The sequence below is a fragment of the Oncorhynchus gorbuscha genome, linkage group LG15, assembly GCF_021184085.1.
Source record: "Oncorhynchus gorbuscha isolate QuinsamMale2020 ecotype Even-year linkage group LG15, OgorEven_v1.0, whole genome shotgun sequence".
Lineage (NCBI taxonomy): Eukaryota > Metazoa > Chordata > Actinopteri > Salmoniformes > Salmonidae > Oncorhynchus > Oncorhynchus gorbuscha.
The window spans coordinates 79704676-79727289 of record NC_060187.1 but is presented as its reverse complement, the minus strand read 5'-3'; the positions used below and the strand labels follow the sequence as shown (position 1 = coordinate 79727289).

The window sequence follows — 22614 nt, the reverse complement described above, 5'->3', positions numbered from 1 at the left end:
CAACACAGAAGGCTGTAGTTTGGGTTTCCTTCTTCCGTCTCCCTCTCCTCTCCCCTTCTCTCCTTGCTCCCTGTTATTTGCCTTCAGTTATGCAATGGTAACAAGCTGGCAGGAAGCATCACGTCAACTTGAGCCTGCCTCCCTGCCTCCCTCTGACAACTACTGCAGGACCACAGCTCAGCTCAGACTGCTCCTCTATGGTGCTCCCTCCCTGGTGCCCCCTCAATCCCTTTCTGGGTACATGGTAGCACTAGTTCCCATTGTTGACACCACATCTGGTTGTGGACAGACAGACAGATTTATAATAATTGCCAAAAATCGTTAATGTAGACTTTTCCAAGTAACATGAATTGAATTTCAATTCACACTACAGTCTAACCACACAACAACATTCCTATAATTCATCGAATGTGACAACATCCTCTACCACCCTCACAGCTGAATAATTCAAGACTATAACAAGAAAAATCCTGTTTGTTGATATACCATCAGAGTCTGGCCATAACAATGTGAGACTGCAACAATAACACCAGTCTGTTGACCGCCTCAGTGTGAGGGGATGGACGGCAGTGTGTGAAACCATTCTGTGTTGACATTGATTTAGTTAGTGACAGTTGGGGGTTTGGAGCCATTAAGGTGAACAGGCTTATTCTAATGAGCTTGGGTTTGACTGTCTGGGTTGTCTGTTTAACCCTCACACACACACACACACACACACACACACACACACACACACACACACACACACACACACACACACACTTATTATGTCCGTTGAGGTGTCATTGATTTTAAATGACTGCTACAAATCAAATCAAATCCAATTTTATTTGTCACATACACATGGTTAGCAGATGTTAATGCGAGTGTAGCGAAATGCTTGTGCTTCTAGTTCCGACAATGCAGTGATAACCAACAAGTAATCTAACTAACAATTCCAAAACTACTGTCTTATGCACAGTGTAAGGGGATAAGGAACATGTACATAAGGATACATGAATGAGTGATGGTACAGAGCAGCATACAGTAGATGGTATCGAGTACAGTATATACATATGAGATGAGTGTGTAGACAAAGTAAACAAAGTGGCATAGTTAAAGTGGCTAGTGATACATGTGTTACATAAGGATGCAGTCGATGATGTAGAGTACAGTATATACATATGCATATGAGATGAATAATGTAGGGTAAGTAACATTATATAAGGTAGCATTGTTTAAAGTGGCTAGTGATATATTTACATCATTTCCCATCAATTCCCATTATTAAAATGGCTGGAGTTGGGTCAGTGTCAATGACAGTGTGTTGGCAGCAGCCACTCAGTGTTAGTGGTGGCTGTTTAACAGTCTGATGGCCTTGAGATAGAAGCTGTTTTTCAGTCTCTCGGTCCCAGCTTTGATGCACCTGTACTGACCTCGCCTTCTGGATGATAGCGGGGTGAACAGGCAGTGGTTCGGGTGGTTGATGTCCTTGATGATCTTTATGGCCTTCCTGTAACAACGGGTGGTGTAGGTGTCCTGGAGGGCAGGTAGTTTGCCCCCGGTGATGCGTTGTGCAGTCCTCACTACCCTCTGGAGAGCCTTACGGTTGAGGGCGGAGCAGTTGCCGTACCAGGCGGTGATACAGCCCGCCAGGATGCTCTCGATTGTGCATCTGTAGAAGTTTGTGAGTGCTTTTGGTGACAAGCCGAATTTCTTCAGCCTCCTGAGGTTGAATAGGCGCTGCTGCGCCTTCTTCACGACGCTGTCAGTGTGAGTGGACCAATTCAGTTTGTCTGTGATGTGTATGCCGAGGAACTTAAAACTAGCTACCCTCTCCACTACTGTTCCATCGATGTGGATAGGGGGGTGTTCCCTCTGCTGTTTCCTGAAGTCCACAATCATCTCCTTAGTTTTGTTGACGTTGAGTGTGAGGTTATTTTCCTGACACCACACTCCGAGGGCCCTCACCTCCTCCCTGTAGGCCGTCTCGTCGTTGTTGGTAATCAAGGCTACCACTGTTGTGTCGTCCGCAAACTTGATGATTGAGTTGGAGGCGTGCGTGGCCACGCAGTCGTGGGTGAACAGGGAGTACAGGAGAGGGCTCAGAACGCACCCAGTAAAAAGACGATTGATATTTCTAAAATAGATCAGATATGGTCATATGCGATTCTTGATCATATTTAGTATTGTGTAGTGCTTCTATTCAAATGTAGTGTCGTGTGCTCATACAGATGGACCATTAAAAAGGCTGAGAATTCATGTGATACAATGCTGAATGTTCTAAACATTCAAAGACAGCAAAACCAAGATAGGAGCCTGGTGCAGAATCCAAATCTAAGAATCCCTCCCTGATAGACGCTATCAAATACACTATTGTTTTTCCTCAAGGTTCCTCTGTGTCTCACTGTATGTAGAGCAGTACTGTACAACCCCCTGTCTCTACTCCTCAGTACAACTCCTGTCAATGGTCTAGTCTGTGCTGATCTCATCTCATAGGCTCTCTTGAAACCCTCTTGTCTTCAACTGTAAAACCCTGGTATTCTCTTAATCTGCACAATCAGTGCTGTCCCCCATCATCCCCCCTCACCCCCTCTTCATAGCTCTGTGATTGTAATGTAGATTGCGGTGTCTATCTGGGATAACCGGATTTCCCTTTGTATTTACCCTACTTTCTCCCTATTGGCTGGGCTTGAGGAAGGGAGGGGAAACAGTGTCTCTCAGCAGGGTGTGGTGGTGGAGTTTGGCTACAAAGACTGACCTGTTCTCTCTTGTTTCCCCTCTCTCCTTCCCTTTGGAGGGTGGTTGTGTGAAGTCTGCTACTTGTGCATCATTGTTGTAGACATACTATCTCTTATAGTATATTCTAATTTCCAGGATGATTGAGGGGTGTTGTGTTGATAGTTGGTCTGATGGCGGTTGAATCTCCCTCTTGTATTGACCCAACTCTGCCTCTGTTATATAGTGCTGGTTGTGTGGTGTGGCTGAGATTGCCACTGGACCTCCCACTATCTCCCCTACTCTGCTCCCATAGGTTGAGGAGTATGATGAAGTAGGATGTTAGTAGAGACGACAGGGTAGTTGGTTTAGTTGATGTCCCCTGGATAAGAGAGGAATCGCGCACATCCAATCCAGCTTTTTGGCAGGTCCCATTTCTATTCAGTTCAGCCAGATGAATTTCACTTCTGTACTTGAATGAATTGGAATGGAATTGACCACAACCATGATCCAAATGTAGCTTAGAAGCTGAGCAAAAATAACTAGCAATGTCTGCGGTTTCTGCTCCACAGGGTTTCACCCTGCATACCTCCTCGCTCCAGGTACAAGCCCTTAGGCATAGCTCTGATCTAGGATTAGATTACCTTGACTTTCACAATTCCTTACTTTAAGCATTAGGAGAAGACCATGTAAACCTCACCTTTAGATCAGAGTCTAGGACAGGGCTGTCAAACTCATTCCACAGACAGCCTAGTTTCTGCAGGTTTTTGTTATTTCCTTTCAATTAAGACCTAGACAACAAGATGAGGGGAGTTCCTTACTAATTAGTGACCTTAATTCATCAATCAAGTATAAGGGAGGAGCGAACTCCGTGGAATGAGTTCGATGTGGTCTAGGAGAAGACCATGTAAACATCACCTTAGATCAGAGTTTAGGAGAAGACCATGTAAACATCACCTTAGATCAGAGTCTAGGAGAAGACCATGTAAACATCACCTTAGATCAGAGTCTAGGAGTAGACCATGTAAACCTCACCTTAGATCAGAGTCTAGGAGTAGACCATGTAAACCTCACCTTAGATCAGAGTCTAGGAGAAGACAATGTAAACCTCACCTTAGATCAGAGTCTAGGAGAAGACAATGTAAACCTCACCTTAGATCAGAGTTTAGGAGAAGACAATGTAAACCTCACCTTAGATCAGAGTCTAGGAGAAGACAATGTAAACAAACTTCACATTGTGCTGATTGATGAAATAGGAAGTTTCATTAACCATTGGCTGGCTCTCCCACAGACTGGAGGAGGGTTGGTTGGTGAGTTGATGTCCCCTAGTTCCCTTGCTCCCCTAGTTCCCTTGCTCCCTCGCTCCCTCCCTCCCTGCTCCTCAGCAGGGTTGTTCTGAAACATCTTATCTTTCTTCCCTGGCTTCCAGTGTGTAAGAAGGAGTGGTAGACGGACAACATTTCAGTTGCAATAGCCATCACCCAGCACCACATACAGCATAAGGCTTTGTTTACTCATAGTATTTATCATTGGTCCGCCACTGGTGTGGAAATGTGGAATATGTCTATCACTTACACACCTTTGATATTCTAACCCTTCTCTTCACTTAGTTCCTTTCAACAGGGTGGAGGAGGGGGGGTTAGGCGATAGAGTATGTCTGCCATGGCGACCGTGCCCAGCTACACCCCTTCGCTATGGGTGAGGATGTGCCACGCCCTCCCCCGGCTGGACCTCACCATGACGATGAGAGACAACCTCTTCATCCCTGACAGCTGGGAGTACCAACAGGTAACAGAAAACACCCACAGCCAATCACATCCATCGCAAACTACAACACGACTGATTGATTCATATTTATCTCAAGTTTTCTCTTGGTTCAAACAACAAGATCGACAATAAAAGACAGCTAAGATTCAATGAAAAATATGTATTGCACTTGGTAAGAATGAGAACCAAGTCTGATCCAGAATCCCCCCACCCCTCTGTTTTGCACAGCTGCATCTGCAGAATCCTACTGGTATTATTAGAGCATTTAAACAGCTTATTCATGCTAGTGGTGCAAGTGGCCTAGTTATTGACAGGGAAACGAGCCCAGACCACTCAGAAGAATCTTGACCTGGATTTCAAGTCATCAGAAATATTACACCACCTGGCTGTCTCTCCTCAAAACTGTTAGCACTTAATTACACTGTTCTGTTCCCATCTCCACCACAGTTCAGTTTACATCCCTCAGCTCCACTACAGACTCCATTTTATTTCACATTCATTCTCATCAGTACGGTTTGAGTAGGATTTGGTTTGAGTGTTTTAATCTGGAGACACTGTAGTAGTAGCAGCAACATGTTGTATTGTCTTTGTGGTAGAAAACACACCATGTTGTTCATTTCTAGGTTTCACCATTCCTTTCCAGTGGCTCTACGTCCCTACTCCCTACGTCACACATATTGCATGTTTACAACATGTCTACGGTACCGAGAGGGGGATTCTCAAATGATCCGCCAGTAGAGAAAGACAAAAGAAGTGGGAAGCGAGAGAATGAGAGGGAGAGGATGAGTAACGTGAGGAGGTCGTGGGGAACAGAAGACAGGACAGAAAGAGAGAGTAAAAAGAGAGGATGAGTAATGTGGGGAACAGAAGACAGGACAGAAAGAGAGAGTAAAAGGGAGAGGATGAGTAACGTGAGGAGGTTGTGGGGAACAGAAGACAGGACAGAAAGAGAGAGTAAAAAGGGATAGAGAAAGTGAGGGTGCCAGTGAATGTATTTAAGTAGGTCACAGATTATTAATAGAGTTGCAGTGGCGTGGATAGAAAGAAAGAGAGAGGGGAGAGGGAGGGTAAAGAGGGGGAGGGGGAGAGAGGGGGAGACGGAGAGAGGGGGAGAGAGGGGCGAGGGGGAGAGAGGGAGGGGAGGGGGAGAGAGAGGGGGAGAGAGAGGAGGAAGGGGAGAGAGAAGGAGGAAGGGGGAGAGAGAAAGGGGGAGGGAGGGGGAGGGGAGGAAGGGTGAGAGAGAAAGGGGGGGAGGAAGGGGAGGGAGGGGGAGGGAGGGAGAAAGAGGGGAGGGGGAGGAGGGGGAGAGAGGAGGGGAGGGGAAGAGAGGGAGGAAGGAGGAAGGGGGAGAGAGAAAGGGGGAGGGAGGGAGGAAGGGGGGATGAGAGAGAGAGGGGGGGGAGGGAGGCGGAGAGAGAGGGAGAGGGAGAGAGAGAGAGGGGAGGGGAGAAAGAGGGGAGGGGGGATAGAGGGGGGAGGGAGGGAGGAAGGGTGAGAGAAAGGGAGGGGGTCGAGGGGAGGAAGGAAGGGGGGAGAGAGAAAGGGAGCGGGAGAGGGAGGAAGGAAGGGGGTGGGGGGAGAGGGGAGAGGGAGTGTGGGGGGAGAGAGAGCGAGGGTAAAAAGTAAAAAGGAGAGGATGAGTAACGTGAGGAGGTCGTGGGGAACAGGACAGAAAGAGAGTAAAAAGGATAGAGAAAGTGAGGGGGAGAGGGAGGAAGGAAGGGGGAGCGGGAGAGGGGAGAGGGAGTGTGGGGGGGAGAGAGAGCGAGGGTAAAAAGTAAAAAGGAGAGGATGAGTAACGTGAGTAGGTCGTGGCGAACAGAAGACAGGACAGAAAGAGAGAGTAAAAAGGGATAAAAAGAGAGGGAGAGGGAGTGTGGGGGGAGAGAGAGCGAGGGGGAGAGAGAGGAGAGTGGAGGAGAGAGGGAGGGGGGAGAGAGAAGGGGGAACATGGATGGGTGGGGGGGCTATATAGAGCAGGAGGCAGCAGAGAGAGGGATAAGAGATAAGGTGGAGGAGAGGAAAATGAGGGAGGGAGAGAGTGAGACAGGCAGATGGAGAGGGATAATGCTGTAGATAAGTGTTCTGGCTAAATGCACTCTTCAGTAAAGTTGAGTATGATAAATGTTAGTATGTCAGAGTGCAGGCTGAAGATGAGATGCAGGAGAGATGTGACAGGGGTTAGTGTCGTTAATGTTCACTACAGCTTGCAGCTGAGGTAGTAGTGTGACGATACAAGGTAGCTTTTAACCCTAAATCATGTTCTGTATGTATGTTAAACAGTCAGGAATTATATTATTACATTCAACTACTGGTTAATGAATGCAGTAGGTATGCTCTTCTGAATGGAGTCGTACAGATTAGTTTGCGTGTGCCTGTGTGCCTGTGTGCCTGTGTGCCTGTGTGCCTGTGTGCCTGTGTGCCTGTGTGCCTGTGTGCCTGTGTGCCTGTGTGCCTGTGTGCCTGTGTGTGTGTGTGAAAAGCCTCTAGCCTTTTAGTTGATGTCCCCTGGATAACTTTATACACTTTATGTTCTTATCACCTTTCACTTCCATTGCTTGGGTAGGTAGGACTGTACGCCATTTGTCACAGAGGAATTATAGGACCAAAGAATATTGTGGTCAATTGTAGCTCATTTGGTAGAGCATGGCGCTTGTAATGCCAGGGTAGCGGGTTCGATTCCCAGGACCGCCCAGACGTAGAATGTATGAACGCATGACTGTAAGTTGTTTTGAATAAAAGGGTCTGCTAAAATGGCATATACAGTAAATTAATATTGCGATTTTCAGTATCACAATATCACCCTGTTATTTAGCTATTTTGCATAAATACACTGTATGGATTCTTGCAGAATATTGAGGTTCCCATGATGAAGGCTGGGAATACACTAATGTCCTCATGACTGACACGTGCACCTCCCAGCTGCTCTGAATCCCTGTTGTTATCCATAACACAGTATATTGATACATTTACCCAGCCCTAGCTGCTACAGTCTGGCCTCCAATATTTGACTCTCAAATGGTGTGGAGGAGGCTCATGGGAGTTTCATTCCTTATATTAGTTAGACAGTGGTGTATGATGTGTCTCTGACATACAGTTCTATCCCACGGGCAAAACATATGTTGAACCATTTTATCAATGTCATCTGTAACAATTTAAGTTTTTTTTTTTTTTTGGGGGGGGGGGTTGAGAAATGAAGAAATTAAACGTATACAGATTTGAACCAGATTTCCACCATAAGTCAACAACAGAATTTCAAGGGTTGATTTATCCACATGTTGACAATGCAATTAAATATCAACTGATTATAGAGATTGAGGAGGTGAGGGCCCTCGGAGTGTGGTGTCAGGAAAATAACCTCACACTCAACGTCAACAAAACTAAGGAGATGATTGTGGACTTCAGGAAACAGCAGAGGGAACACCCCCCTATCCACATCGATGGAACAGTAGTGGAGAGGGTAGCTAGTTTTAAGTTCCTCGGCATACACATCACAGACAAACTGAATTGGTCCACTCACACTGACAGCGTCGTGAAGAAGGCGCAGCAGCGCCTATTCAACCTCAGGAGGCTGAAGAAATTCGGCTTGTCACCAAAAGCACTCACAAACTTCTACAGATGCACAATCGAGAGCATCCTGGCGGGCTGTATCACCGCCTGGTACGGCAACTGCTCCGCCCTCAACCGTAAGGCTCTCCAGAGGGTAGTGAGGACTGCACAACGCATCACCGGGGGCAAACTACCTGCCCTCCAGGACACCTACACCACCCGTTGTTACAGGAAGGCCATAAAGATCATCAAGGACATCAACCACCCGAACCACTGCCTGTTCACCCCGCTATCATCCAGAAGGCGAGGTCAGTACAGGTGCATCAAAGCTGGGACCGAGAGACTGAAAAACAGCTTCTATCTCAAGGCCATCAGACTGTTAAACAGCCACCACTAACACTGAGTGGCTGCTGCCAACACACTGTCATTGACACTGACCCAACTCCAGCCATTTTAATAATGGGAATTGATGGGAAATTATGTAAATATATCACTAGCCACTTTAAACAATGCTACCTTATATAATGTTACTTACCCTACATTATTCATCTCATATGCATATGTATATACTGTACTCTACATCATCGACTGCATCCTTATGTAACACATGTATCACTAGCCACTTTAACTATGCCACTTTGTTTACTTTGTCTACACACTCATCTCATATGTATATACTGTACTCGATACCATCTACTGTATGCTGCTCTGTACCATCACTCATTCATATATCCTTATGTACATGTTCCTTATCCCCTTACACTGTGTATAAGACAGTAGTTTTGGAATTGTTAGTTAGATTACTTGTTGGTTATCACTGCATTGTCGGAACTAGAAGCACAAGCATTTCGCTACACTCGCATTAACATCTGCTAACCATGTGTATGTGACAAATAAAATTTGATTTGATTTTTTTAAATTTGATTTTACGTTATGTCAGGTTTTTGCCCAGAGGGATAATGTTACTTAGAAATGCATTTTCCATTATGCAATCAAGTACAATGACAGTGTTGCTCATCAGTCTGTAATGTGCTGTGTTGAATTTGATTTACTCTCTCAGACTCTACTGGTCCTCTCTAGTCTCTCGGCCATTGCTCTCGTTCTCTCCCTCCTCGTCATTATCTCCTTCCTTATACACTACTGCTGCTGTCGCCGTGGTGACCGGAGTGAGGGATCTGAGGAAGAGGAGGAGGATGAAGAGGGCAGCACTGGCCATGGATACGGAGGCAAGAAAGGGCGGGGTATCTGCTGTGTCACCTGGGTGTCGGTGGCGGCTGTCACACTGTGCTGGTGAGTAAGAGAGGTTATTGTGACATCACTGCCAGGGTCAGTGTGATGTCATTATGAGGGTCATTGTGACCTCTTTATGCAGGCCATTGGGATATTGTGATGTCCTGTCGTCTGTGTGACATCAGTGTCATGAGTGTTGTATTCATGAACTGTGCCCAAACCATATGACCATTTGTCACAGGGATAGAGGAAAGGGAATCCTTTTTATAACACAGAGGTACCATCTTCTAACTTTCATTATTTCCCAATGGTCCAATAACCATGTGTGAGTTTTGATGTAAATTATTTTCAGAGCACTGTAGAAAGTAGTGTCCAGTCCCTGCTTTACAATGGGTTAGTACTTTGCTCCCGGCAATATCTGACACAGACAGGTGACCTAACTGACCGTGGTCAAGTTGTCGTTTGACCACATGGACCAGGCCACTGAGGTTAGGTGTTTGGGCTTGTGGCAGCATGTTTGTGGTTTGGAAATTGAATCGTGGGTTCCTATCACCGTGACGATGATGTCAGAAGTTCCATCTCAGTGTATTGAATCCTCTCTCCTCTGTTCCCTCTCTGGTGACTATGCTGTCATCCACTGTCATGAGGGCGTTTAGTCACATTGTGACAGGATGTTAATTTTAAGTTTGCATGAGGATATTGCAGCAGGTATTCAAATCTGACCCTACGAGGTCCAGAGTACTGCTGGTTGTCTGTTCTGCCTGATTATTAATCGCACCCACCTGGTGTCCCAGGTCTTAATCAGTCCCTGATTAGAGGAGAAGAATGAAGTGGAACTGGTTTAGCGGTCCAGATTAGAATTTGCGGGGTTTACTGAGCCAGATTGGGTTCTCGTATAGAAAACCCACAGTTAAACACCTTCAGCTCTGACACCACATGAGGTTGGATGTCCCCTCCCGTCTCAGCAGCATAGCGTTGTCATATGTCACATGTTACGGGATTGCATTGTCAGCCTGAGTTGATGTCACTGCTTTATCAAACAGCACAATGTGCTCCAGATCTGATTTCCACTTCAGTGATGTCATCATTATGCAGGTGTTTGTGTTATGGTGGTCCTGTTCCCCCCTGCGGCCGTGATGATGTCATCTCTCTCTCTCTGATACACGACCTTGCTGTTTAGATGAAAAAGGGTAGTAGACATCTTAGTTTTAGAAATGCATTGTGGGGAAATGTCAAATGACATTCTTCAAGTTGTGCATCAGAGCACATATATGACACACATGATGCTGTCATAGAAAACATACACGTTTGACTGTATGAAACACAACACTCCTCTTTTTCTGCCACTTTCTAATCTGGGTCACATACTTTGTGGGAGATTGGGTCATACCATTGCTCTTGGGTGCGAGGGGATTTGGTGAACATCTGGCCTAAGCTTTAATCTGAATATTTGAATAACAGAGAGATATATATGTGATTATTTTTTATGTTTCTAATATCACTCCAACTGAAGACTGCAGATGCAGACGCTGCTAAAACTCTTCTAAGCTATCTGTATGTTTTCTAGTTTTCCTGTGGTCGTTAGTTCGTTCATTTCTCACATTTCACATCACTCTCACCAGTTCCATCTTGTTGTGTCAAATTCATTTTATATGTACATACAGTACAAACTGAATTAAACATGAATCTCTCTCCCTCCCTCTCTCCCTCAATCCCTGTTCCCCTTTTCGCAGTGTTGCCATAGGCGTTGGTTTCTATGGCAACAGTGAGGCTAATGATGGGATATATCAGTTGACCTCATCTCTTCTCACAGCCAATTACACACTGGCTTCCATTGACCTGCTGGTGAGTACTCCAGCTCCTCCCTCCCAGCAAATTTCAGGTGTGTGTGTGTGTGTGTGTGTGTGTGTGTGTGTGTGTGTGTGTGTGTGTGTGTGTGTGTGTGTGTGTGTGTGTGTGTGTGTGTGTGTGTGTGTGTGTGTGTGTGTGTGTGTGTGTGTGTGTGTGTGTGTGTGTGTGTGTGTGTGTGGTAGACATATTGGCGGAGATGGAGAGAAAGTGGGGTGTAAACTTGTCAGGTGACAAGCTGTCTGTCCTTATGCGGTCACTCAGTGGTTTATATGTCTATCGTCATGCGGTCACTCAGTGGTTTATATGTCTGTCCCCACGTGGTCACTCAGTGGTTTATATGTCTATCGTCATGCGGTCACTCAGTGGTTTATATGTCTGTCCCCACGCGGTCACTCAGTGGTTTATCTGTCTGTCCCCACGCGGTCGCTCAGTGGTTTATCTGTCTGTCCCCACGCGGTCGCTCAGTGGTTTATCTGTCTGTCCCCACGCGGTCACTCAGTGGTTTATATGTCTGTCCCCACACGGTCACTCAGTGGTTTATCTGTCTGTCCCCATGCGGTCGCTCAGTGGTTTATCTGTCTGTCCCCACGCGGTCGCTCAGTGGTTTATCTGTCTGTCCCCACGCGGTCACTCAGTGGTTTATCTGTCTGTCCCCACACGGTCACTCAGTGGTTTATATGTCTGTCCCCACGCGGTCACTCAGTGGTTTATATGTCTGTCCCCACGCGGTCACTCAGTGGTTTATATGTCTATCGTCATGCGGTCACTCAGTGGTTTATATGTCTGTCCCCACACGGTCACTCAGTGGTTTATATGTCTATCGTCATGCGGTCACTCAGTGGTTTATATGTCTGTCCCCACGCGGTCACTCAGTGGTTTATATGTCTATCGTCATGCGGTCACTCAGTGGTTTATATGTCTGTCCCCACACGGTCACTCAGTGGTTTATCTGTCTGTCCCCACACGGTCACTCAGTGGTTTATCTGTCTGTCCCCACACGGTCACTCAGTGGTTTATCTGTCTGTCCCCACACGGTCACTCAGTGGTTTATCTGTCTGTCCCCACACGGTCACTCAGTGGTTTATCTGTCTGTCCCCACACGGTCGCTCAGTGGTTTATCTGTCTGTCCCCACACGGTCGCTCAGTGGTTTATCTGTCTGTCCCCACACGGTCGCTCAGTGGTTTATATGTCTGTCCCCACACGGTCACTCAGTGGTTTATATGTCTGTCCCCACACGGTCACTCAGTGGTTTATATGTCTGTCCCCACACGGTCACTCAGTGGTTTATCTGTCTGTCCCCACACGGTCACTCAGTGGTTTATATGTCTGTCCCCACACGGTCGCTCAGTGGTTTATATGTCTGTCCCCACACGGTCGCTCAGTGGTTTATATGTCTGTCCCCACACGGTCACTCAGTGGTTTATCTGTCTGTCCCCACACGGTCACTCAGTGGTTTATATGTCTGTCCCCACACGGTCACTCAGTGGTTTATATGTCTGTCCCCACACGGTCACTCAGTGGTTTATCTGTCTGTCCCCACACGGTCACTCAGTGGTTTATATGTCTGTCCCCACACGGTCACTCAGTGGTTTATCTGTCTGTCCCCACACGGTCACTCAGTGGTTTATATGTCTAGGTGATGGATGCCCTCTTTCTTCTGTATATGTTTTTCATTGTAATTCAATCTCCACCCACCGCATGTTGTTGATTATACAACTACAAACTCTCTATGATTACAAGACCATGAGATTGATTGTATGACTCATGACCTCCACCTCTTTGTTCTGCCCCACCCCTCCCTCTCCGCCTCCCCAGGTTTCAGACACGATCTCTGGGCTACAGCTGTCCATCGCTGGGCCCCTGACCACTATGGAGGAGCTGTTTACAGGCAGTAAGCCTTATTTGGTGTCCACCCGGAACTGTAGGAGACTGTCAGAGAACGTGGTGTCCCTGCTCACCTCTCTGACCATGGCTCGCTCCTCTGACGGGGGTGCCTGGAACAGCAGTAACAATAGGGGAGATCCTCCCATAGCAGCCCTCACTCCTGTGCCCCCCTCCATGGCCCCCACAGTGGCACCAGTCGGAGGGGTCATGCCAAGCCCCTTCTCCCCTGGCTGGGCAGCCAACACACTGATGGTCAACGAGGACTACAGGTGAGGGAAGGGAGTGGGAGTGTCTTCTTCTCCAATGTTTTTAATTGGGTGTTAAGAACACACATAGCGTGAGCCAGTATATCACTCCCTTGTGGTTTGCTGAAAGATTGAGTTTTGCGTTCAGCACCATAGAAATGTATATGGAAGTGTTCTCCCTGCATTGTGTGGTTCTATGGTGTCCTATTGCTGAGATGGCTGTTATCTCCTGGGCTGTAGGTGGCTGTCCTACGTGCTGCTGTTGCTGTTGGACCTCCTAGTGTGTCTGTTCATCCTGCTGGGGCTAGCCAAACAGGCCCGCTGGCTCCTCATCCTGTAAAAACACACACACACACACACACACACACACACACACACACACACACACACACACACACACACACACACACACACACACACACACACACACACACACACACACACACACACACACACACACACACACCGACAGTTAAACCCTGTGTGTTGTATTGCATCGAACAACACTGAGTTTGTAATGCTCTGTGACTCTGTGTCATGTAGGCTGTGTAATATATGATGGTTACTAGTGTATGTGGTTTTTCTCCTCCCAGGATGACGGTGCTGGCCTGGCTGGCTCTGTTCCTGAGCTGGGGATCCCTGGGCCTGGAGACTGCCACTGTGGTGGTGAGTACTGACTGATAAAGGGAGGAGAGGTGGAGGGGTGGTGTGTGTTGTTGAGGGGAAGGGAGGGAGTTGATCGTTCATGGTTGGCTAGAGAGTATCTCAGGAATGTCTTAAAGAAGAACTTCTGTTGGTGTCTGTCTGCATGTGTGTGTATGTGTTTCTGTATTGCATTCAGTGTGTCTCTGTGCCCCTTGTGCTAATCTGTGAAAAGACTGGCCTCCTAGGGAACACTGCAGTCATGGCAGGGGATCAAGAAGGAGGGAAAATGGGGCAGAAATGTGTGTGTGTGTGTGTGTGGGGGGGGGGCATGCATGTGTATGTAAGTGGTACATGTTAATGCATGTTAGCTTATGTGTGGGCGTGTGGCTTGGAGGGTGATGGAAGAGGAACACAAGTCCTTTCAGAGAGAGAGAGAGAGATTGAGTCCCAGAGAGAGGGAGAGTTGAGAGGGAGAACTGAGGGAGAACTGAGGGAGAGAGAGAGAGTTGAGAGGGAGAACTGAGGGAGAGAGAGAGGGAGGGAGGTAGGGAGGACTTCTCCAAAGACTCACCAGAACCCACAGAGAGAAAGAGAGGGGGTTGGAGAAGGTGTTCGTTTAGGGTGGTGTAGAAATGGGACTAGTGGGACAGCCAGTGACAGTAAAAACACCATTTGATTCTATGCTATGACACTATCTTGGCCATTCTATTGATTGATGCCTACCACAACACCACAGACCATAACGCATCATTACAGTAAAAGCAACAAATTATTCTAGCCTTTAAATAAAGTTTAAATAAAAATGAAATAAACATTTGGAGGGAATAGAGAACATAGATCTTTATTCAATATTGCATTGATAAAGAATTGGCAGCGAGCCAGGAATATAGAACTGTTGATGACATTTGCTGAGAACTGCCAGGGAGTGTTCTTTCTTGCAACTGTCCCTTTCCAAATCCATGCCTTGGAAGTTTGTCAGGAGAGAGGGGCAGTGGGGGGGAGACATTTGTGTGTGTGTGCGTGCCCCTGTGCGCGCCCCTGTGTCTATGAAAGAAGGTTGAAAGGCCTGGAGGGAGAGTGCTTCAAGCATACCAGTGTCATGTGGAGCTGGCTGGAGATGTCTCAGAGCCCGTCCAGCGGTCCACACAGAGCCCTTCTGTCCCTGGCCACTGACAGACAAAATAAGACCCAGCTGTGGGTCTAAACTGCCCTGGACCGACTCTCTCTCTCTCTCTGTCTCTCTGTCTCTCTCTCTGTGTGTGTCTGGGTCTCTCACTCCCTCTCCTGGCCAGCCAGCCCCTTGTTCTGTGTCTGTGTGCCGGCAGCTCTTTTTACAATGTGGAAGTCAGGAGGGAGGAAAAAGGAAGGGATCAATGTAAATGAAAAGAGAGAGAGGATGATAGAGAAAGGGAGGGAACAGTTGAGAGAGGAGAAAAGCGGGATGAGAGAGGGAGAGAGAGAATGAAAGAGAAACCCAGAGCAGGTCTATACAGCATGGAGAGGGACAGTAGGTCTATACAGCATGGATAGGGACAGTAGGTATATACAGTATGGAGAGGGACAGTAGGTCTATACAGCATGGAGAGGGACAGTAGGTCTATACAGCATGGAGAGGGACAGAAGATGTATAGATTGTTGAGAGGGACAGTAGGTATATACAGCATGGAGAGGGACAGTAGGTCTATACAGTATGGAGAGGGACAGTAGGTCTATACAGCATGGAGAGGGACAGAAGATGTATAGATTGTTGAGAGGGACAGTAGGTCTATACAGTATGGAGAGGGACAGTAGGTCTATACAGTATGGAGAGGGACAGTAGGTCTATACAGCATGGAGAGGGACAGTAGATCTATACAGTATGGAGAGGGACAGTAGATCTATACAGTATGGAGAGGGACAGTAGGTATATACAGTATGGAGAGGGACAGTAGGTATATACAGTATGGAGAGGGACAGTAGGTATATACAGTATGGAGAGGGACAGTAGGTATATACAGTATGGAGAGGGACAGTAGGTCTATACAGTATGGAGAGGGACAGTAGGTCTATACAGTATGGAGAGGGACAGTAGGTCTATACAGTATGGAGAGGGACAGTAGGTCTATACAGTATGGAGAGGGACAGTAGGTCTATACAGTATGGAGAGGGACAGTAGGTCTATACAGTATGGAGAGGGACAGTAGGTCTATACAGTATGGAGAGGGACAGTAGGTCTATACAGTATGGAGAGGGACAGTAGGTCTATACAGTATGGAGAGGGACAGTAGGTCTATACAGTATGGAGAGGGACAGTAGGTTTATACTAGAGGGACAGTACAGCATGGAGAGGGACAGTAGGTTTATACAGCATGGATACAGAGGGGACAGTAGGTTTATACAGCATGGAGAGGGACAGTAGGTTTATACAGCATGGAGAGGGACAGTAGGTCTATGCAGCATGGAGAGGGACAGTAGGTCTATGCAGCATGGATAGGGACAGTAGGTGTATACAGTATGGAGAGGGACAGTAGGTCTATACAGCATGGAGAGGGACAGTAGGTCTATACAGCATGGAGAGGGACAGTAGGTCTATACAGCATGGAGAGGGACAGTAGGTCTATACAGCATGGAGAGGGACAGTAGGTCTATACAGCATGGAGAGGGACAGTAGGTATATGCAGCATGGAGAGGGACAGTAGGTATATGCAGCATGGATAGGGACAGAAGATGTATAGATTGTTGAGAGGGACAGAAGATGTATAGATTGTTGAGAGGGACAGTAGGTCTATACAGCATGGAGAGGGGCAGTAGGTCTATACAGCATGGAGAGGGACAGTAGGTATATACAGCATGGAGAGGGACAGTAGGTCTATACAGCATGGAGAGGGACAGAAGATGTATAGATTGTTGAGAGGGACAGTAGGTCTATACAGCATGGAGAGGGACAGTAGGTCTATACAGCATGGAGAGGGACAGAAGATGTATAGATTGTTGAGAGGGACAGTAGGTATATACAGTATGGAGAGGGACAGTAGGTCTATACAGCATGGAGAGGGACAGTAGGTCTATACAGCATGGAGAGGGACAGAAGATGTATAGATTGTTGAGAGGGACAGTAGGTCTATACAGTATGGAGAGGGACAGTAGGTCTATACAGTATGGAGAGGGACAGTAGGTCTATACAGTATGGAGAGGGACAGTAGGTATATACAGCATGGAGAGGGACAGTAGGTCTATACAGTATGGAGAGGGACAGTAGGTCTATACAGTATGGAGAGGGACAGTAGGTCTATACAGTATGGAGAGGGACAGTAGGTCTATACAGCATGGAGAGGGACAGTAGGTCTATACAGCATGGAGAGGGACAGTAGGTCTATACAGCATGGAGAGGGACAGTAGGTCTATACAGCATGGAGAGGGACAGTAGGTCTATACAGCATGGAGAGGGACAGTAGGTCTATACAGCATGGAGAGGGACAGTAGGTCTATACAGCATGGAGAGGGACAGTAGGTCTATAGAGCGTTGAGAGGGACAGTAGGTTCTATACAGCATGGATAGGGACAGTAGATCTACACAGCATGGAGAGGGACAGTAGGTTTACACAGCATGGAGAGGGACAGTAGATCTACGCAGCATGGAGAGGGACAGTAGATCTATGCAGCATGGATAGGAACAGGAGGTATATGCAGCATGGATAGGAACAGCAGGTATATGCAGCATGGAGAGGGACAGTAGATCTATGCAGCATGGAGAGGGACAGTAGATCTATGCAGCATGGATAGGGACAGTAGATCTATGCAGCATGGATAGGAACAGCAGGTATATGCAGCATGGAGAGGGACAGTAGATCTATGCAGCATGGAGAGGGACAGTAGATCTATGCAGCATGGAGAGAGACAGTAGATCTATGCAGCATGGAGAGAGACAGTAGATCTATGCAGCATGGAGAGGGACAGTAGATCTATGCAGCATGGAGAGGGACAGTAGATCTATGCAGCATGGAGAGGGACAGTAGATCTATGCAGCATGGAGAGGGACAGTAGATCTATGCAGCATGGAGAGGGACAGTAGATCTATGCAGCATGGAGAGGGACAGTAGATCTATGCAGCATGGAGAGGGACAGTAGATCTATGCAGCATGGAGAGGGGCAGTAGATCTATGCAGCATGGAGAGGGGCAGTAGATCTATGCAGCATGGATAGGAACAGCAGGTATATGCAGCATGGATAGGAACAGCAGGTATATGCAGCATGGAGAGGGACAGTAGATCTATGCAGCATGTGATTCACTCAGTAAATCAATAGAACAGGCAGTGGTCCAAGTGCTGCAGTCAGATATCTGAGGAGAGACGTGTGTCATTCAGTCAGTGTTTCTCTGTTCACTTTTCCCTTGTGATCTCTCCTTCCATTTCTCTCCCCCTTCACCTCTCTAACTCTCTCTCTCTTTCTATGTCTTTCTTTCTATATCCCTCTCTACCCCTCTTCCCCCACTACCTTTCTCTGCATCTCCAGTCTGTCAGTGACTTCTGTACAGATCCTAACACCTTTGTGCTCAACTCCACCCACTTCAACTCTGGGACCAGCTCAGGTACAGTAGTGCATCGCTGCACACTAACAAAGAGTCTCTGATCATTTCATTCATATTGCCATTCATTTTGATGCTGAAATGCCCTGACACACTTTATTCACTGCTGATTGATGGTCTGCTGCTGTCGTCTGTCCTATCCAGACGTGTTGGATTATTACCTGACCTGCAGCAGACGTATGAACAGCCCTTTCCAGCAGGTAGTAACTGTTCTCTGTAGATGCTGTGTCTCACGTAGTGGTGTTAGGGGATCAGGGTTTCAATAACACATGAGTGCCCTGAAATTAGTGGGCTGGACCAATGTAAATATATGGGGGTTTGTATTATTTCTGGGCAGCTCTGTAAATCCAAACCTGGTGGCACTGATATAGGACAGTAAGTAAACTTGTATTATCTGATAGGTACTGATCAGGATTTTTATAGATTATACAGTGTTAGCATGATGATGATGCTTAGCTAAGCAACATTTTCAATGACCTGTTGTCTGCAGCTGCTGACCCAGTCACAGAGGGCCCTTTCCAACATCCACACACACCTATCCAGCCTGGACCGGAATGCTCTCCCACAGGTCCCCAAGGCAGAGGTACATCACACTGGGCCAGGGTGCAACCCATGACACAAAATGGCTGCCAAATATATAAAGCACAGTCATGCACAGTCATGTTTATGAAACTGAGTGTGATATTATCCTTACCTATTGCCGTTGTAGAAGTCACTCAGGGAGGTTCAGCAGATTCTCAATGCCACAGAGGGCAACTTTCACCAGCTGGTGGCGCTACTCCACTGTCGAGGTCTCAACAAGGTAGGCCTGGTGTTTAACATGGGGTGTAATGGTCTCTGGTGTGTTCTTGCTGTTTTCTCAAGTCTTTTAGCTCTTTCTGTCTCTGTTTCTTAGGATTATATTGACTCTTTGAAAGGCCTGTGCTCTGACGGGATGGAGGGATTGCTCTACCTCTCCCTCTACTCTTTCCTTTCGGCTCTGGCCTTCACTGCCATCCTCTGTTCCCTGCCCGGCGCCTGGAGAAGCTTCCCCAGGTGTGTGTGTCTGTGTGAGCGAGAGATAGAGATATGTTATTGATGTCATAATGTTGTTGCTTAAGTTTTGTACATCATAGTTGGACATTTCCTCGGAACATGCTCAGCAGTAAGGTAAGGTTGTACTATATAGAGGTGCATCTCTAGGCGTGGGTTGACGTACTGGATGGGTATGTAATTCACTACTGTACCACCAGGTCTGTCAGAGCTTCTGTCTGTGTGTCTGTCTGTAGTAAACAGCTTCCAACTGTGTCACAGCCAGAAACATGAAGGGAAAACCAGATTCAGGGATCAACAAGGGGATTATTTTTTTCTATTTGCGAATATCGATGTAAAATTAACAGGAGGTCTGTATTCCAGAGGACATTGCTGAATGTACCATCACAAACCCATTCATTTAACAGATACAAACATGTATACAGTGAGGGAAAAAAGTATTTGACCCCTCTGCAAAGCATGACTTAGTACTTGGTGGCAAAACCCTTGTTGGCAATCACAGAGGTCAGACGTTTCTTGTAGTTGGCCACCAGGTTTGCACACATCTCAGGAGGTATTTTGTCCCACTCCTCTTTGCAGCTCTTCTCCAAGTCATTAAGGTTTCGAGGCTGACGTTTGGCAACTCAAACCTTCAGCTCCCCTTTTCTACGGGATTATGGTCTGGAGACTGGCTAGGCCACTCCAGGACCTTAATGTGCTTCTTCTTGAGCCACTCCTTTGTTGCCTTGGCTGTGTGTTTTGGGTCATTGTTATGCTGGAATACCTATCCACGACCCATGCTCAATGCCCTGGCTGAGGGAAGGAGGTTCTCACCCAAGATTTGATGGTACATCGTCCCTGTGATGCGGTGAAGATGTCCTGTCCCCTTAGCAGTAAAACACCCCCAAAGCATAATGTTTCCTCCTCCATGTTTGACGGTGGGAATGGTGTTCTTGGGGTCATAGGCAGCATTCCTCCTCCTCCAAACACGGTGAGTTGAGTTGATGCGAAAGAGTTCCATTTTGGTCTCATCTGACCACAACACTTTCACCCAGTTGTCCTCTGAATCATTCAGATGTTCATTGGTAAACTTCAGATGGGCATTATATGTGCTTTCTTGAGCAGGCGGACCTTGCGGGCGCTGCAGGATTTCAGTCCTTCACGGCGTAGTGTTTTACCAATTGTTTTCTTGATGACTATGGTCCCAGCTGCCTTGAGATCATTGACAAGATCCTCCCGTGTAGTTCTGGGCTGATTCCTCACCGTTCTCATGATCATTGCAACTCCACGAGGTGAGATCTTGCATGGAGCCCCAGGCCGAGGGAGATTGACAGTTCTTTTGTGTTTCTTCCATTTGCGAATAATCGCACCAACTGTTGGCACCTTCTCACCAAGCTGTTTGGCGATGGTCTTGTAGCCCATTCCAGCCTTGTGTAGGTCTACAATCTTGTCCCTGACATCCTTGGAGAGCTCTTTGGTCTTGGCCATGGTGGAGAGTTTGGAATCTGATTGATTGATTGCTTCTGTGGACAGGTGTCTTTTATACAGGTAACAAACTGAGATTAGGAGCACTCCCTTTAAGAGTGTGCTCCTAATCCCAGCTCGTTACCTTATAAAAGACACCTGGGAGCCAGAAATCTTTCTGATTGAGAGGGGGTCAAATACTTATTTCCCTCATTAAAATACAAATCAATTCATAACATTTTTGACGTGTTTTTCTGTATTTTTGTTGTTGTTATTCTGTCTCTCACTGTTCAAATAAACCTACCATTACAATTATAGACGGATCATTTCTTTGTCAGTGGGCAAACGTACAAATGCAGCAGGGGATCAAATATGTTTTCCCTCACTGTATACAGTACTGTGCAAATGTTTTAGGCAGGTGTGAAAATAGGCTGTAAAGTAAGAATGCTTTAAGAAATAGACATGTTAATAGTTAACAAAATGCAAAGTGAGCGAACAGAAGAAAAATCTACATCAAATCAATATTTGGTGTGACCACCCTTTGCCTTCAGAACAGCATCAAATCTTCTAAATTCACTTGCAGACTGTTTTTGAAGGAACTCGGCAGGTAAGTTGGCCCAAACGTCTTGGAGAACTAACCACAGTTCTTCTGTGTATTTAGGCAGCCTCAGGTGCTTCTCTCTCTTCATGTAATCCCAGCCAGACTCGATGATGTTGAGATCAGGGCTCTGTGGGGGCCGAACCATCACTTCCAGGACTCCCTGTTCTTCTTAACGCTGAAGATAGTTCTTAATGACTTTCGCTGTATGTTTGGGGTCGTTGTCATGCTGCAGATAAAAATTTGGGGCCAATCAGATGCTTCCCAGATGGTATTGCATGATGGATAAATATCTGCCTGTACTTCTCAGAAATGAATTGATCACCATTACCACCTGTTTGGTATAATTGTTTAATCATACACCTGACTATATACCTACAAAATCCCTGACTTTGTGCAAGTGTACCTACAAGAATTGATGCTGTTTTGAAGGCAAAGCACACCAAATATGGATTGGTTTAGATTTTTCTTCTGTTCACTCATTTTGCATTTTGTTTATTGACAAAAATAATATTTTAACATGTCTATTTTTGAAAGCATTCTTACTTTACAGCATTTTCTCACACCTGCCTAAAACGTTCACACAGTACTGTATATTATTACAACTATTTTTTGTTTTCTTGTACAGTAGGGTAAAAGTACACAGATGTTGTGGCTGTCTTCCACACATGTACAGTGTGTTCCATATCTGTTCCATTGGATTTAAAGGTTCATACAAAGTGTTACTAAAAACCCTAATTGTTGTTCTCATGAGTTCTCCTCTACCCTTTCTCCGACGGGTGACAGTGATTCCGAGGAGTATGAAGATTCTGACAGCGAGAGCGAGGACCCCTTCACTTCCCATCAGGCACGTAGACAGCCGGCCGTGGGGTCTCAGCGAGGGGCCTTGCCCCCCTTCTATAATTACCAGGGGGCCGGGTGGACTCCTCCATTTTCTAGCGCGCCACCCCTCCCGTGAGTAACACAGACACACAGACACACAGACAGACAGACAGACAGAGTTGCCTCAGTGAGACCCCCAGTGAATAAGATGAAGTTGCCCCCAGTCACTGATCTATGGTCAGTTCTTTTTTACTATAGTGGCTGAGGATGAAGACTTGGAGATTAA

At 46.7% G+C, this 22614-nt stretch overlaps 1 protein-coding gene across 9 annotated transcripts in view; it reads left to right on the top strand.

Moving 5' to 3' along the window:
* LOC123998151 (protein tweety homolog 1-like) overlaps positions 1-22614 on the top strand; it is a 43021-nt gene that overhangs the window by 6257 nt on the left and 14150 nt on the right. For 6 of the 9 annotated variants that reach the window (XM_046303111.1, XM_046303114.1, XM_046303110.1 and 3 more), the window contains exons 2-13: positions 4308-4485; positions 9074-9303; positions 10977-11088; positions 12911-13248; positions 13465-13560; positions 13818-13890; positions 18361-18436; positions 18578-18633; positions 18924-19016; positions 19143-19235; positions 19329-19468; positions 22293-22460. In XM_046303111.1, the coding sequence (XP_046159067.1) occupies positions 4351-4485; positions 9074-9303; positions 10977-11088; positions 12911-13248; positions 13465-13560; positions 13818-13890; positions 18361-18436; positions 18578-18633; positions 18924-19016; positions 19143-19235; positions 19329-19468; positions 22293-22460 (1610 nt within the window). In that variant the 5' untranslated portion in view covers positions 4308-4350. The remainder of the gene's footprint in view (positions 1-4307; positions 4486-9073; positions 9304-10976; positions 11089-12910; positions 13249-13464; positions 13561-13817; positions 13891-18360; positions 18437-18577; positions 18634-18923; positions 19017-19142; positions 19236-19328; positions 19469-22292; positions 22461-22614) is intronic. The other 3 variants (XM_046303117.1, XM_046303119.1, XM_046303118.1) reach the window with 1 other exon arrangement.